At 43.9% G+C, this 15,340-nt stretch overlaps 1 protein-coding gene across 5 annotated transcripts in view; it reads right to left on the bottom strand.

The window, feature by feature from the left end:
* Positions 1–324: 324 nt before the first annotated feature.
* CBX1 (chromobox 1) overlaps positions 325–15,340 on the bottom strand; it is a 157,691-nt gene continuing 142,675 nt past the window's right edge. For all 5 annotated transcript variants that reach the window (XM_086924272.1, XM_086924271.1, XM_086924274.1 and 2 more), the window contains one exon: positions 325–2,930. In XM_086924272.1, coding sequence (XP_086780398.1) covers positions 2,786–2,930 — 145 coding nt within the window. In that variant the 3' untranslated portion in view covers positions 325–2,785. The remainder of the gene's footprint in view (positions 2,931–15,340) is intronic.

Genomic DNA, 15,340 nt, shown 5'->3' with positions numbered 1-15,340 from the left:
AAGTTGGGTTTCTTTAAGTGTGTGATACACTGATGTGCGTTACTCTTTCATCAAGCTTTCCCTCTTACATCTCTTCAATCAGATATATTAAAATATGCTTTTTTTCAATCAACATTTTTTCCCTTATTGCACTAGCAATTTATAAAACATACATTGCACTGCACTAGCTAGATTTTTTGTGAACATATGTTTGAAGTTAAGGTACTATATTTGGAGCATATCAAGCAAACTACAATGGTCCCTAGTACTGAAGTGCATGCTTTAGCAGATATATTCCAGTTTGAGTTCTAAAATAGTTTTAGCTAATTTTTAACATTTATACTCTTTTTTATAGAAATTGTTTTTTATTAATGTGTGTATAACGTACATGTGCTTTTATGGTGTCTTTTTAAGCATCGAATAAAGATTACAAATTGAAATTGAGTTCTAAAATACACCTGAGAGATGAAACTGATAGACCCAAGAGCCAGACTAAGTCCTCGAACATGCACCATATAAAGGGCCAACATGGGAATACCCTACCTTACATCATCAAGGATTGTCGAAATAGTTTTCTATTCAAAAAGAATCTTAAAACAGTACTGTTTAGCAAGTTTTACTAACTTTTCAGCAATAAATAACGAAAATCATCTCTTGTTTTGTTATGTAGCCTCATACATTAATGAAGCAGCAGGATGGAAACATAGTGGAATGTATACAAATAATAGGTGACAATATCAGACTTAGAAACCATGTCCCAGTTCCACTGTGGAAGAAGATCCGCGTCCTGATTGACAATGCTCCATTGCACAAGTCAACAGAAGACTCATCAGAGCATACTGCGTTACCTATCTCGCTAATTCCAGAGGTCATTTTAAGGAAGCTATTGTTTTTGAAAATATGGACCATGTTAAGTGTTTATCCTTGTATGCACCTCTAATTTGCCAAAGTTTGCAACAAACTCACTCTGCAGAACATCAAGTCATAGTCAAAAGGCTATAGGATATTAGTTCTGTTGTGCACATCTTCTGATTGGCTACTTAGCAAGAACCTTCCTGAATATAAATGCCGTGGTTTGGCAGTTATTTATTTTAAAAAATTATTTCATTAGAAACTTTTGCTTATTAACCTAAACACATTTTACACCCCACTAGTGGCATGAATTATGTAATTCTGCACTTTTAAAAAGAAAGGACTGGAGACTGTGTCTTTACCATTTCAGAACCCCAACTATATAACACACTTTCCATGCACCTAAGAGTTCGAACTACAAAACATGTGGACACCCTGAGTGCTTGCTGAGGTACATTTAACCTTTTATATGCGTCGGATTGCCCACGGCCGTCTGACGTCACGGTGGGCCTGGGACGGCTGGGGGCCATCCGATGTGCGCACGCGTGGAATTCGCCCACACAGCGGGAAATGTGCACTGCATCGAAGCGGTTAAAAGAAATGTTAACGAAACATACTCTTTCTAACTAAGCACCAATCAATTTCCCCTAGAGATGAAGAATCCTCTTTCTAGGAGACACCCAACTTATGGACCAAGGGTACCTTTTTTGGTTCTCATACCAGACCAACACTTACCCACATCCAACCCAGTCAGCAAAGATTTTCCCAACTAACCATGTAAGAATTAGAAATCTAAACATTTTATTAAGACAGCCAACAGACAGAAAAGAGCCTTGTACGAAGTTATATTCAACATTTACTATACAAGTAAACCACGTTTTCACAAAATCCTACACAACATGCATAAAAATGGAAAGGATTCTGTACAAAGATATGAGGGCTAATTACAGCTGATCCCATGTGCCAAGATAAGGCAGGAACATGAGGCGTCATAGAAGAAAAAGGGGGCGTGGGGGACTGGAAGGAGTGCAGAATTTAAGAACATTAAATATTTCCTCTTTTACGTCATTCCTAGTTTAAAAAAAACATGTTACAAAATAAAAACAGATCAATGAGCCGTGCCCTGCAGGTAATAGGCAGGACAAACTAGGGACCCTCCATGGTCTCACAAAAAACGGAGCATAAAAATGGAGGTTGTCGACTGAACACCACGGCCACTGAAACTCTGGACAGGGACAGTTGGCTACGCAAGGAATGTAAAGTCAGAGTTCCGTGAAAAGGCATGCAGTTAACCAATTTGTGCCATTAAAAACTGTAGCTACCTCTATGTGCCCCTGTCCACACTGTGTTACCTCCATCTTAACAAATCTGTTTGAAGTTAAAGGAACAATTAAAAAAAAACCTCTTCAACTCCTGCCGAAAAGTGCACATGGATATGTCATATGGCAACAATTTACTTTACAAAACTGATTTGAGACAATGCACTTGGGTCATCCTCAACCCATGAGAGATGAGCACATACACAAGGTCTCTTCCTCACTCATACACACACACGCACACACATGGATGCTGGTGATAAGCCACATACTACATACATGCTACTCTGGTAATGCCAAGAGTTGAGCACTATGGGAAGTGGATCACTGGCCCTTTGAAGGCTGCAGTATCACCCTGGGACCCCAGAAATGATCACATTGGATGTTGCTTTCCTTCACAGAAGGCTTGGACCTACTCTACTTTAAGAGCAGCTTTTTCTCGCCAACATCCTGTACACCTTCCTGTGCCATAGGACTGCCCTGCCTTGGGAGAGGTTGGCACCACGTACAAGAAAGTGCGTGGTCTGGAACCACGCAGATTCTTCAGTCTCGGGGTTCAGAAATGATAATGGATCTTCAAAGAATCCCCTTGTATCGGGCACACGTGCAGTGTCCATGTCACATGTTCACACCGATGCTTAGTTCTTGTCTTCTTTTTTCTCTTCCTCTTCTGAAGGGTAGGAGTGCCACGTCAGTCTTTCCTCATAGAACGAGATGACAACTTGTGGACATTTAAGGTTTGCTTCTTTAGCAGGAACCAAGTCAGCCTCATCGGAGTCTTTCCTGCGGGAGGAAAACAAGGGCATTAGATTAGATTAAATTAATAAAGCGTGGCAAATGCCAGGAGGTCGTCTTGGCGCTAGCAGCTGAGCAGCAAAGAATACAGATGACAGTGATCAGAAAAAAATGCTAGCATGGAGAAAAAAGAACACAGGTTTTTAACTGTTTTCTGGAACTAATCAGGTTTGGCTGAGACCTAAGATACAGAGGAATTTGATTCCACGGCAAAGCTGAGGCATGTACAAGACTTCTGCTGCCACAGAAATCCTTACGGATCTTGGGTATTAATTACAATGGTCATGGATGAGGCATTGATGAGTAGATTGAGGCCGGGGGAGGTGAGGCTGGGCTGCAGCAAATAACAGAGTCCTTGAGGTGAGACAGAAGTGTGCACAGCAGATGGAAGCTTACTGAATGTAAAAAGTTCCACAGCGATGAAGACAGCAGCAAGATGCTTAATGAAATGGCAAAGGTAAGAAGAGGTTACTCACCATGGTAACTCAGTTATTTTAGAACTTCTGCCTCCATTCCTTCATACGAGAAAGGCCCTATCCATGACACATGCAAATCTCCAACTGCAACCAGATTCTACCCCCATCATATCACTATTTATGGGTTTTTAAAGCACCGACTGTCAGTATGATAACTTCAAAACACTGAGGTGGTCAGAAATAAAGACGGGGCAAATTTCCTTAGCAAGGAAGGAAACCAGTACAATAGAGCACTGCCTGACGGTCTGGTTTTACTAGCCGTCATACTTCAATCACGGACTCTGGGAGGGCTGGAAGGCAAAGGCTTTCTTGAAAGGTTTGGTTTCCTTTTTTTAAGAGTTTGCTCAGGCGGTAGTAGCATGCTTGGTCTCTAAGTTGGGGATCTTTTTTTTTAATGAATATTTTTATTTTGTTTTGCATAATAAAAAAAAACATCAAACGAAGCACGAATACACAGTACAGGGCATTCCATATTGGCAGTGTAGGGCAGTTAGAAACACAAACTGGCTGTCTGGATGAGTCTGTAAATGGGTTGAAGCAGCCTGGGCGCAAAGGGAAACAAGATCCAAATTAAATTTATCATGCTTGTAAACGATAGAAAACCAACAGTACATCGTTCAAGGCTCTTTCCCCGGTCTTCCGGACAACGGACTCCGACCCTCTAGGACTCCCTCCACATCCAGACCGTAGTATTTAATCCAGGATGCCCATATTTTCCAGAACTTCCTGGGACAACCCCAGGCCTTATATGTCATGTGTTCCGCAACCATTCGTCAAGGGTGGATATTTGCAGGGCTCCCCAGTATTTAGCAATATCCCATTTGGCTACTACCAGCCCCAAGTTGGCTAGTACAAGTTTGCGCCTCTGGATGTCTACATCTGTTGGAATTCCCAACAGAAGAAACCTTGGCTCCAGTTCTATTTGGACCTTCAGTATACTATTGAGCTCCCTCACAATCTTTCCCCAATATAGCTGTATCGCATTTCACTCCCAAAGGGTATGTATGATCGTCCCATGTTCCGTGTATAAGCGAAGACATTCCGGGCTCTCAGCTCCCCCTATTGTATGCAATTTGGCTCTATCAAAATAAGTGCGGTGTGATATTTTGTACTGAATGAGACGCAACCTAAATTTGATTGCCACTTCTCGTGGATGCACGAGGGCGGCCTCCAAATCTATATCGTCCAGCACCCCAGTGGTCCTTTCCCATATTAATCGGAGTGGGTCTAATTTATCAGGCACAGTATTAAGTAGTGTTCTGTAGGTAAAGAAAATAGCCTTAGCCAGGATTTCCTACTGAAGTAGGCGACCCCCCAGCAGGGCATATTCCGGTAGTGCCTCCCCATCAAGTCCCTCCACAACCCACGCATGCTTCAAAAGGAGGTCAGCATATGTCTGAGTGTCTTGAAGTTGATATCTGGCTTGGAGGGTACTGAAAGATGCCAACACACCATGATCCAGGACATCACCTATTTTAGAAATACCTATTAGGTCCCACTGCTTTCCAATCTCTTTCAGCATAGTCCCTTCCCACAATGGGGGTTCTCTGGTACATTTATGATCCCCCTTCATTTGTCGCTCGGCTCTCTTTCATGCCTCCAGCGTCCTTTGGGTCGCTTGGAGCAATCTACTACACCCCTTGCTGCCGTAGATAATATGAAGATAAGTACGGTCTCTAAACTGTACCCTTTCAAGCCTATAAGGCGGGTGATCCCGGGGTGCGTGGATCCATTTGTTAATTGCGATAAGATGGGCCGCTCTATAATACAGTCTAATGTCTGGCAAAGCCAAACCCCCATTGTACGGGTTCCTCTGCAGTGTTGGGAGTGCGATGCGGGGATGAGCCCTATCCCATAGGAGTAGCCACAATTCACTGTCAATAATGTTAAAGATTGTGTCTGGAATCTTAACGTAGTTGTTTTATAGTACATAGAGCAACTGCAGGAGCGTTACCATTTTATACATGGCAGCCCTTCCTATAATGGTCAAGGGAAGTCTCCTCCATCTCTTAACGTCCTCTTGAAGGTTTAAGAAGACCCGCCTAATGTTACGAACTTGGCTAGTTGCCGCATCCGTAGTGATGTAGAGACCAGGATAAGTAAATCCCTCCGTAGACCAACGCAGGCAGCTAGGAATTCCTTGTGGCACCACCACCCCACCCCTCTCCCCCACGGGTATAGGGTAGATTTTGTCCAGTTAATCCTATGCCTGCATGGCGCCCATAGTCTTCAACGAGCCATAGGATTTGAGGGAGCGTCTCCGTCGGGTTTGTCACATATAGTAAAATGTCATCCGCGTATAAAGATATGCGTTCTTCGTCTATCAGTTGGGAATCGTCTACAAAACCACCCAAACCTGGGAAGGCCCTGACGACACTCGCCAGGGGCTCCAAAATAAGCGCGAACAATAAGCATCCCTGCCTAGTTCCCCGCTGGACCGGCCAGGTCCCGGAAAGAGTTCCATTGATCCGGACCCTGGCTGCCAGCGCATTGTACAGTAGCGCCACCCCGGGCCAAATCCGAATTTCTCTAGAGTGTGTCTCATAAAGGGCCAGTGGATGTTGTCAAACGCTTTTTCAGCGTCCAAAGAAAGTAGGAGATGAACCTCCTCTCAGTCTCTAACTACATCAATCCAGTTGGCCATGCGCCGTAAATTGTAGAGTGTGGCTCTTTTCAGCATGAAGACTGACTGGTCTTCGTATACCAGCGAGGTAATAACAGATAAAAGACGTGTCGCCAGAATGGTGTCCAGGATCTTGGTTTCTACATTTAGCAGTGAGATGGGAGGATAAAACCCACACCCATCCGAGGGTTTCCCCGCTTTATGAATCACCACCACTGTTGCTAGTCAGAGATCTGCCTGGAGCATCCCGTCCCCTTTGGAGGCAATGAACATCTTAAGCAAATGTGGGGCCAATAGGGCCCCATGTGCTTAAAAGCATTCCCCTGGGAGGCCATACGGACCTGGGGTTTTCCTGGTTTTCAGCTGACCGATGACTTCTATGACCTCCGCCAGAGTGATATCTTCATCTAGCCTGTCCAGCTCATTTGGGCCCAGGCAGGAAACCCTGAAACCTTCAAGATATTGGGTTATTTTTGCCTCACTTGCATGGGGCGGAGTTGCATAAAGTGTTGAATAGTATCGGGCAAAGGCCCCCACAATATCCTGAGGTGCCTTGTTCCCTGATAGACACGACCCACCTCAACTCTTGTTCCTTCCTGCCCAGCCACGCTAGCAGTTTGCCCGCCCGGTCCCCGGTCTTATACAATCTATGTTGGACTGCGAGCTGGTACGCCTGTGCCTCTTTGGTAATCAGTGCACAGTATTCCCTTTTAGTAATGCCAATTTGGCAAAGCGTGCGCTCACTTAATATGGGAGCGCCCTTATTTTCAAGGTCTACCAGCTTGTGCTTCAGCGCCAGGATCGCTTGAAGCTCCCATCGATTTTTGTAGGCGATAATGTTTTGGGCTCTGTAGCGTATCACAGTTTTGAAAGCTTCCCAAAGGGTGACCGCCGATTGCACAGAGCCTTCATTTTCTTTCAAATAGAGTTTGGTGTCTACCCTAATTTCGTTAGCCACTGTTTCGTCCTTCAGTGCCCATGAATGAATACCTTCTTCTATAGCGCATGGCTACTCTTGAGCATCCCAGCGCTGTAAGACAAAGGGAAATGAAAGACACTATTGGAAAAGGTGTGTCTTTAAGCGCTTCCTGAAAGCAAGATGGTTCGACTCGTGCCTGATGACATCTGGGAGTGCGTTCCATTCTTTAGCTGCGTGCACAGAGAGCCGAGGGCCACCCATCCGGGCCAGCTTCATCCTGGGAACCACCAGCAAGTTCCGCTGGTTGGATCTCGGAGATCTCACTGATTGGTGGCGACGAAAGAGGGGATCCAGAATAGGCGGGCCAGCACCATGGATGGACTTATGCGCCAGGCACAGGGTTTTAAAGGTAGTCCTTCCCTTGATGGATAGCCAGTGCAGGGATTGAAGTGCGACTTTCGCTGAGCATCTTTTGGGGACTTTCATGAGCAGCCGAGCAGCACAATTCTGTACAGATTGCAGAATTTTTATGATGCCGACTGGGGCCCCCATATAGACGGTGTTTGCATAATCCAGCCGTGGCATAATCAGCGACTGGAGCAGCAATCGTCTGGCTTCGAATGGCAGAAGGTCTAACACTTTTTTTTAAGACTGTCAGCAGCCCATAGCAGGTTGCGGCTACCTTCTTAGCCTGGTAGTGAAATCCCAGAGAGGAATCTAGCCAGATCCCCAGGCTTTTTATATGGGTCTTAGGTACTGGGGGGGTCCTAGGCATTGAGACCACCAAGGGTCAAGATTAATTGGGGCTTTGTAACCCAGGAGCATGATGTCCGTTTTGGCCCCATTAAGCTTTAAAAAGGATGAGGTCATCCATTCCAGAACCTTGGTGAGACACGGGGTCAGATTGTTGATCCCCTGATTTAAAGCATCGTTCCTCACCAAGGAAACCACCAGCTGCGTGTCATCGGCGTAGGTAACTAGTTGGATTCCCCAGGGAAGAACCACCTCAGCCAAAGGTCTCATGTAGATATTAAACCGAGTTGGGCTGAGGGATGAACCCTGGGGAACACCGTGATTCAATTGCAGCTGGCTGGATGACACCTCTCCCTCAAAGACAGAGAAACTTCTGTCTGATAAGAAAGAATGGAACCATTTAATGGCCACTCCCGAGACCCCTGTAAGATGCAGCCGATGCAGCAAAAGAGAATGGTTTACTGTATCGAAGGCTGCGCTGGGGTCCAACAGGACCACTGCAGCACAGCCTCCTGCATCCACAATACCCCTAACTGCCTCCACTACTGCTACCAGGGCTGTCTTCCTTGTTTTGCTCTGAACCCTGTCTGGGTGGAGTGTAATCCTTCCGTGGATTCAATAAAGGAAGATAGAACCTGATTCACATATTTTTCAGCTATTTTGCTGATAGTTGGTAATAGTGAAATGGGCCTGTAGTTGGCCAAGTCCATGCGTTACGTTTTGTTATGTTATCAATTGCTTACAAAGTGCACTATCACCACAGGTTTCATGGCGCTAATCATGCTAATCATGCTTCGCAAGTGTGACATCAGACCGACTAGTAGGTCAGCTCAAATAGCCAGGTTTTAAGTGCTTTCCGGAAGCATAGTAAGTTGACACAACTTCTCAGTGTTACTGGGAGGGAGTTCCAAAAGATAGGTGCCAAGTGGCAAAATCTGCGACCTCCGACACGTTTGAGTCTTATAGTCGGAACAGATAAGAGATGAAGATGAGAAGAGCGTAGGTTTCGCCGAGGAGCATACTTGTTGACCATGGACGAAATGAACCGCAGACTGTTGCCATGCAGTGCTTTGAAAGCTAAACATCCAGTCTTGAATGCCACCCGTTGCTCCACTGGAAGCCAGTGGAGCTAAATCAGCAGGGCCTTAGCCGAGTGCCATTTAGGCTGTTTGTAGATCAATCTTGCCGCCTGGTTCTGCACCATTTGCAGACGTTTCAGTAAATATTGAGGCAACCCGATGTAGAGGGAATTTGAAAAATCCAGGCGGAAAGAACAAGTGCTATTACTACCTGGATTAAAGCTGAGTGGGTTAACAGATGAGCAATCTTTCTGGTTTTACAGAGCTGGTAACAGCTAGTGGAAATCACCGCACCCACCTGTCCTCTAAGTGAGAGATCAGCATCAATCACTTCCCCTAAACTCTTTACAGACAGTGACGCAATAGGGGGGGGGGAACCTAGTTCCGTAGGCCAGAAATGTGGGCCCCAGCAATCCTTACTCTTCCCAGGCAGAACTAATTCTGTTTTGCCTGGGTTTAGCTTCAAATGATTACTATCCATCCACTGTTGAATATGGAGCACAGTAGCCCGAAATTCAGCAGCAGCATCAGGGGAGTCCAGGGGGAAAATCAGCTGGAGGTCATCTGCATAATTAAAGATGGTTACCTTCCGATTTTTTAATGAGAAAAGCAGAGGCCTTAGATAGAGGTTGAAATATAGAGGTGAAAGGGACGAGCCCTGTGGGACGCCGCAAGATATAGTCAGTCTGGGACCAGTAAAAGTGCCAAGGCGAACCGCTTGCGTTCTCCCTGTCAAAAATGATTTTAGCCAATTATAGGCAGCTCCTTGGATCCCTGCTTGTACGACACAGTTCAACAGAATGTTATGGTCGACCGTGTCGAACGCTGCAGACAGATCCTGGAGCACCAGGGCCTGCGGAATTCCCCTATCTGTGTTAGTTCTAAGCGTGTCCAACATGGCGAGGACCACCCCCTCCGTGGAGTGAAATGGCCTGAAGCCCGCTTGATTAGGCTCCAGGTATTCTGTTTGTTCAATGAAATTGGACAGGCATGTAGTAACATGGGCCTCCAGGATCTTAGACAGGCCTGGAAGAAGGGATAAGGGACGATAATTGGAAAGGGTGAGGGGATCTGCCCCAGGCTTTTTCATGAGGGGGACTATCGTAGCAGCCTTAAAAGCCCTAGGTACTACCCCATTAGTCAGAGACTCATTAAAAAAGGGGAGGATACTGTATGGAAGTGTTACAAATATATCTCTAAGTATAGGGGGTGGGCAACAATCATTCGGAGAGCTCGACTTAACTCGGGTTAAAAGCTCAATCAAAGTTTTAGGGCAGATAGCTGAGAGATGGTTTTTTGTGGCTGAGTTTCTACAAATGTCATCCTGGCCATCTGTGTTGCTCGAAGAGGGGATACTAGACTTGATTATGCACATTTTTTCCAGGAAGTAGGTGTTTAAGCTGTTACACATTTCTTGGGTAGGGACTTGATTGGGTAATATCCTCTCGTCACTACTGATCTCACGAACAATTTTAAAAATGTCTTTAGATGTATTATCTGCATTGAGTATTCTAGCTGAGAAATGGGAGGCGTTGGCCTTCAATATAGCTTTTTTGTATTCTGTGCGAACCAGCAGGAACTGCTGTCTATCTTCAGTATTATAGCCATGCCTCCATTTCCTTTCTGATTGTCGGAGCTTCAACTTTAATAATTTTAATTCAGGGGGAAAACCATTTATGAGCATCATGGTATCTATGCGTTCAGTCTCCATGTTGTGCCCGGACTTCTCCGTCTCCCACCCACCCGGAGATAAAGTGGCGAGTGGTCCTAGATTCCCCTAGCCAGGTATTCCGCCTCCTCAACCTGATCAACCTCAACCTCTCGCCAGCAGGAGCAAAGAGGTAGTCCAATCTTGAAAACACCCAGTGCGCCCCAGAAAAATAGGAGTATGCATGTGTGATGTAAGATTGATGGCACCTCCAAAGGTCTGTGAGACCTAAGGCCTCCTGAAACCGAGCCAGCGCTGTAGGTTCGCATGGTGCGTTGGGGATCTTAGGCATTCCACAGAGTAGCTCCAGTATATTCAAGAGCACCTCAATACATTTTGTTTGGTCTTCAGTCAAAGCATACATATGACCCTCAGAAATGGCTTTGAAGCCCACACTTTGACTCTGTTGCACCCAATCTTCATTCAAGTCTATTTCCCAATCTCCGGCGTGGATAAAGGAGAACTCTCAGTGGATCAATGTTTTGAGCTTCCAATTTTGCCTGCTAAGAAAATAATAAGACTATCAATTCCTGTTGGAAGTAACCACTCGCTTAAGGTTTCTTCTCAAACAAAATGTGAACGCAAGACAAGTAGGGTTTGCCAAGATTACTGATACTTAGCTGTCATCCAAGCAGATCTGCATTCGGTGTACGTGTGGTCTGACTAGGATGAGGTGGCAAGGACACAGAGAGAACATCTAACTTGAGCAAATACTCATCCTCATCCAAGTGGAGGAAGGAGGAGTACTATGCCTTCCTCCTTTTATACATGCACGCTGTTTATGCGTAGGGACCTCCACCTCCATATAGGGCACTCGTAAGAATTGACTAGTCATGAAAAAACCTTATGCTAGGGATGCAGCGATCAGGTGTTCCTCAATCTTCGCCTTCTGTGTGTTTGGAAGGGAAGAGTAAAGATGAAAAGTTACTTTACCTTCAGTAAAAATAGTTCTGGCGGATATATAATCTTCCAATAGATTCCTCACTTTATAAATATGCCTTGCAGGCTTCAGACGGGTCCTGAAAACGTTTCTCTAGCAATCACTATCCAGTGGCACCACGCGGCTGCACCCCTGACCCTGCCGTCAGACTGGGGTATATGAGGCAGCAACCAGCTCACTGGAATCAATTTCAGATGTTCTCATTCCAAGCCCCATTGAGGCATGAGTAGAAGAACCGAGAAAGCCATAAGAGCAGCAAATACAGCACATAGCAAGATTGCATACCTTGGGATCTTATTAATCATTACACTAGCTCATCACCGGGTCTAGCAGCTCAGTGGACTAATGTGTCCACTACAGGGGCCTGTGTTCGACCTCATGGCCACAGGTTCAAATCCCAGTGGGGCCACTCAGCCTTTTACCCATCTGAGGTTGATAAAATGAGTGCCAATGAGTTGAGTAACAATAAACATCTGTTATTCAGAGCCAAGATACCTACGGGTGAACATGTGCTTTACAAATACACGTTATGTTATGATATCGAGGTGGCAGGGTAGTGGGGGGGTGAAGCATCTGAATGAAGGTTATGTATCCACCAGAAAAGAAGGAACCAAGTTATAAATGTAGTTCACTATCAGCTTAGGTTAAAATTGTTGTAGAAAAAACACAAATCGAATATTAATGAGGCAAGGGATTTCACAACCTTCATTTAAATACCAACAGAGAAGAGTTTTAGGTGTATGCAGTGGGACTGGGGCAGAGGGAATTAAGTGGGAAAATCAGGGTGTGCCGCATATTCCCAAAAACATACTTGGAGGTGGAAAGGGAAACAAAAATACCCACCAAAAGTGCAGAAAGCAAAGTATAGAACACAAGATAGACCTTAAAAATACATTGAAAGAAAAAGGCTTTTCGCATTAATGAAAATTCTGATTTTTCCTGAAGATGTATTTTATACTAATTTATTCATGAATTGGCATTGAGTCGTAGTGTATTCTATTATTCACCTGCCGCTTCATACCATGATGGGTTTATGAAGCACTTTCATTTTCATTTGAAAAGGGGGTTGGTTACAGTTATACTTCTATGGGAGGTGTTGTGTGAGGGGCTTGAGGTTTGAGGTTTGAACCGGTGTTCTAAATATGTGGCAGAATAAATGTGCTTAAGCATTTAGTCTGGTGAAGAGTGTGAGAACAGACAATAGTGCAAGTTGATATTTATCCCCTTTAGTGTGGTCTACAAGAGACCACCAAGAGCCAATAAAGCCCAACATTTGGTTGGCGATTTAAGTACTCAAAGTACTATATGGGGTTCACCAAATAGCAGTAAAAGCACAAGCCATGGCTGCATTATTAACCAACAGGAAATTTCTATATGGAGTCCACCCAGGAAGTTGTGAAGGCTAAACCATTGCGGCACAGTTAAGCAACTGGAGAAATCTGAGACCACTCAAAGTAATAGAAGCCAAGCCATGACGGCATGTTTATGCAAGTCTGACAAAACTAGATAAATTCATGCAGGAATAGTGGGTTGAAGATTATACAACCATTCATACTGTATAACTACATACAAGAACAGCATAAAACAAATCCTAAGAATGGACACTGCACACTGAGCCAATGTATATATGGACTACGGAGATCACAGAAGAGGTGCTATCCCAACCACTAAATGTGGGTGAAGTTAAGGAAACTAATACGGCGGGAGAAGTCAGATTCTGTGGAAGGAATGTATTCATGTTACAGAAAAGATGGGGGAGATGGTGGGTATCAAGGAGAAGAAAAAAACAAAACCGTTCAAGGATACTGGTTTTACTGACACTCTACATTGAGACTCCTCCTTCACCCTCGCCCTCCATTCTGTCATCCTGTTGACGTGGAGCAACTTTCCTCATCCTCCACCACCTCCCTGCCCGGTTTGCCTATGTCAAAGGAGAGGTCCTTCATATGTTTGCACTGATTTCATGTTCTAACTGCTCTACATGTTTGGTTATGAATAACACTAAAAATGGCAACAACAATGTTTTTTTTTTTAATGGTTCTGCTTCTAGCCCTGGAACCTGCTAAGCCCAAAGAGGAATTCGCCCATAAATGTTCTGCCATTTACCAGCACGTCTGGCTAGAAACCCTGGTATGGAAGGTTAAAAAGAGTAGGACCTGAAGAAAGTGAACCTTATGTCAAGTGGCTCACCTGGGTGTCAAAATGCAAAGGACACAAAACCAGCCTAAGACCGGGGAGACAGAAGAATTAGGATAAATGTAAGGCTCGGGATGAACTTATCCCACAAACTATGAGTCCCCTTTTGTCTCAAATAAAACATGGAATACGTGTCAACAAAGCAAAAATAATTTAATTGTCTCAATTCATATCAGGAAATCCACAAAGAAGCCTTCGCTAAAACCTCCCGAGCTAAAACCACCTGGGCTGAGTAGATCAATTCCAAAACAGAAATAAAAAAGTTGACCCAATGAGCAGTAACTGGTAGCTTGAGTCTCCCACCAGCAGCCATGTGCCTGCAAGGTTACCCTTCTAGGACCCCAGTAACAGTTCAATTTGGATGTGTTGTTTGAATTTAATCTTTCAAATTTAAGTATTTCTTTACTTTTAAATTCTACTTATTCACGAACATCCTTCAGGTTATTCTTAACCTTTCTTATTAAGGGGCTAATTATTACTGCTCACGTGAATAACTATGCAGTAATAACATACCCAGAATTACCGAGGGTATGGTAACACCAGGTACATTATACCTACACCATTAGAAGTTTTGAACCTTGGAATTCAGAGTAACTATAGAAATCACTGGATTGCACCTTTTCCCTCACTCAGAAGTATTTTCTCCGGATATATTCTGCATGCTTTTCACATAATAAATAAGTTCAGGGAAAAACAACAAGGGGCAGAGTTTCCCGCAAAACTCCCACTCCTTATTTCGTTGCTAACTCCTATTAAGTGGACAAAATGGGAATTACAAGTCACTCTTAATGAGGGCCTAAGTGCAATATTCACTAAACAAGTTCATCTCTTCGCAAGGAAACACTGCAATGCACTAAATAAATACATGTTACAATCAAATTCACAATGATCAATTTGACTTTGTGCGTTTTTTTAAAATCCTGGTAGATCTTCAAATCATCGATTTATCACATTCTTCTTCGTATGGCACCAGATCGCATCTGCTTACAAATTTGTTGTAGGTTATTTCTTTGCTCAGCTGTCGGATGCTCCTTGTTTCTTGTTAGTGTCCTAATAACATCTTGTGCTGTAACTGCTGATCCATGTATTCCTGTTAGTTTCAATGGAGATGGATGAATTCTAGATTGTGACTTTCTCATTTGTTGTTGTTTTACCAACACTAAGCCTGCCATTTGATATTCTTGTTCCGATCTGCATAGCATTTCATTTTCTCTTTAACTTCTTTATCTCTCTTCACAATTTCATCATGTTCCTTCGGCAGAATCACTGGAAGATGTGCCATATAATATAATGTGATAATGTTCACATGCCCATACCACAACTAAAGTTTCCTTTTCAGGTTGAAAATATTTCTTTTCTACATCAGATAGACTTTTATTAGAATTTGATATTACATATGGAGGGGTTTCTCTTTCTGGCTTTTACTTCACAAGAATATAACCTAGCCCTACAGGACAAATATCCACTATTAACTCCGTACATAGCTTTGGGCCAAATATTTTTACATTTGCAGCTGAAGATATAGCCACTCTAATTTTGTTTAATGAATGCTCACAAAATTCATCCTTTCTGAACGTTCTTTCTTTACTAGTCAATACTCTAAGTGGAGCACTAATAGTGGCATATTTTTTAATGTATCTTGAACATTAACTTGCCATTTCTACAATGAATACAGATCACACAATCCGCCGACGCCCGTATTTG

This window comes from Lissotriton vulgaris, chromosome 5, assembly GCF_964263255.1.
Source record: "Lissotriton vulgaris chromosome 5, aLisVul1.2, whole genome shotgun sequence".
Classification (NCBI taxonomy): domain Eukaryota; kingdom Metazoa; phylum Chordata; class Amphibia; order Caudata; family Salamandridae; genus Lissotriton; species Lissotriton vulgaris.
This window is presented reverse-complemented; position numbering and strand designations above follow the sequence as displayed.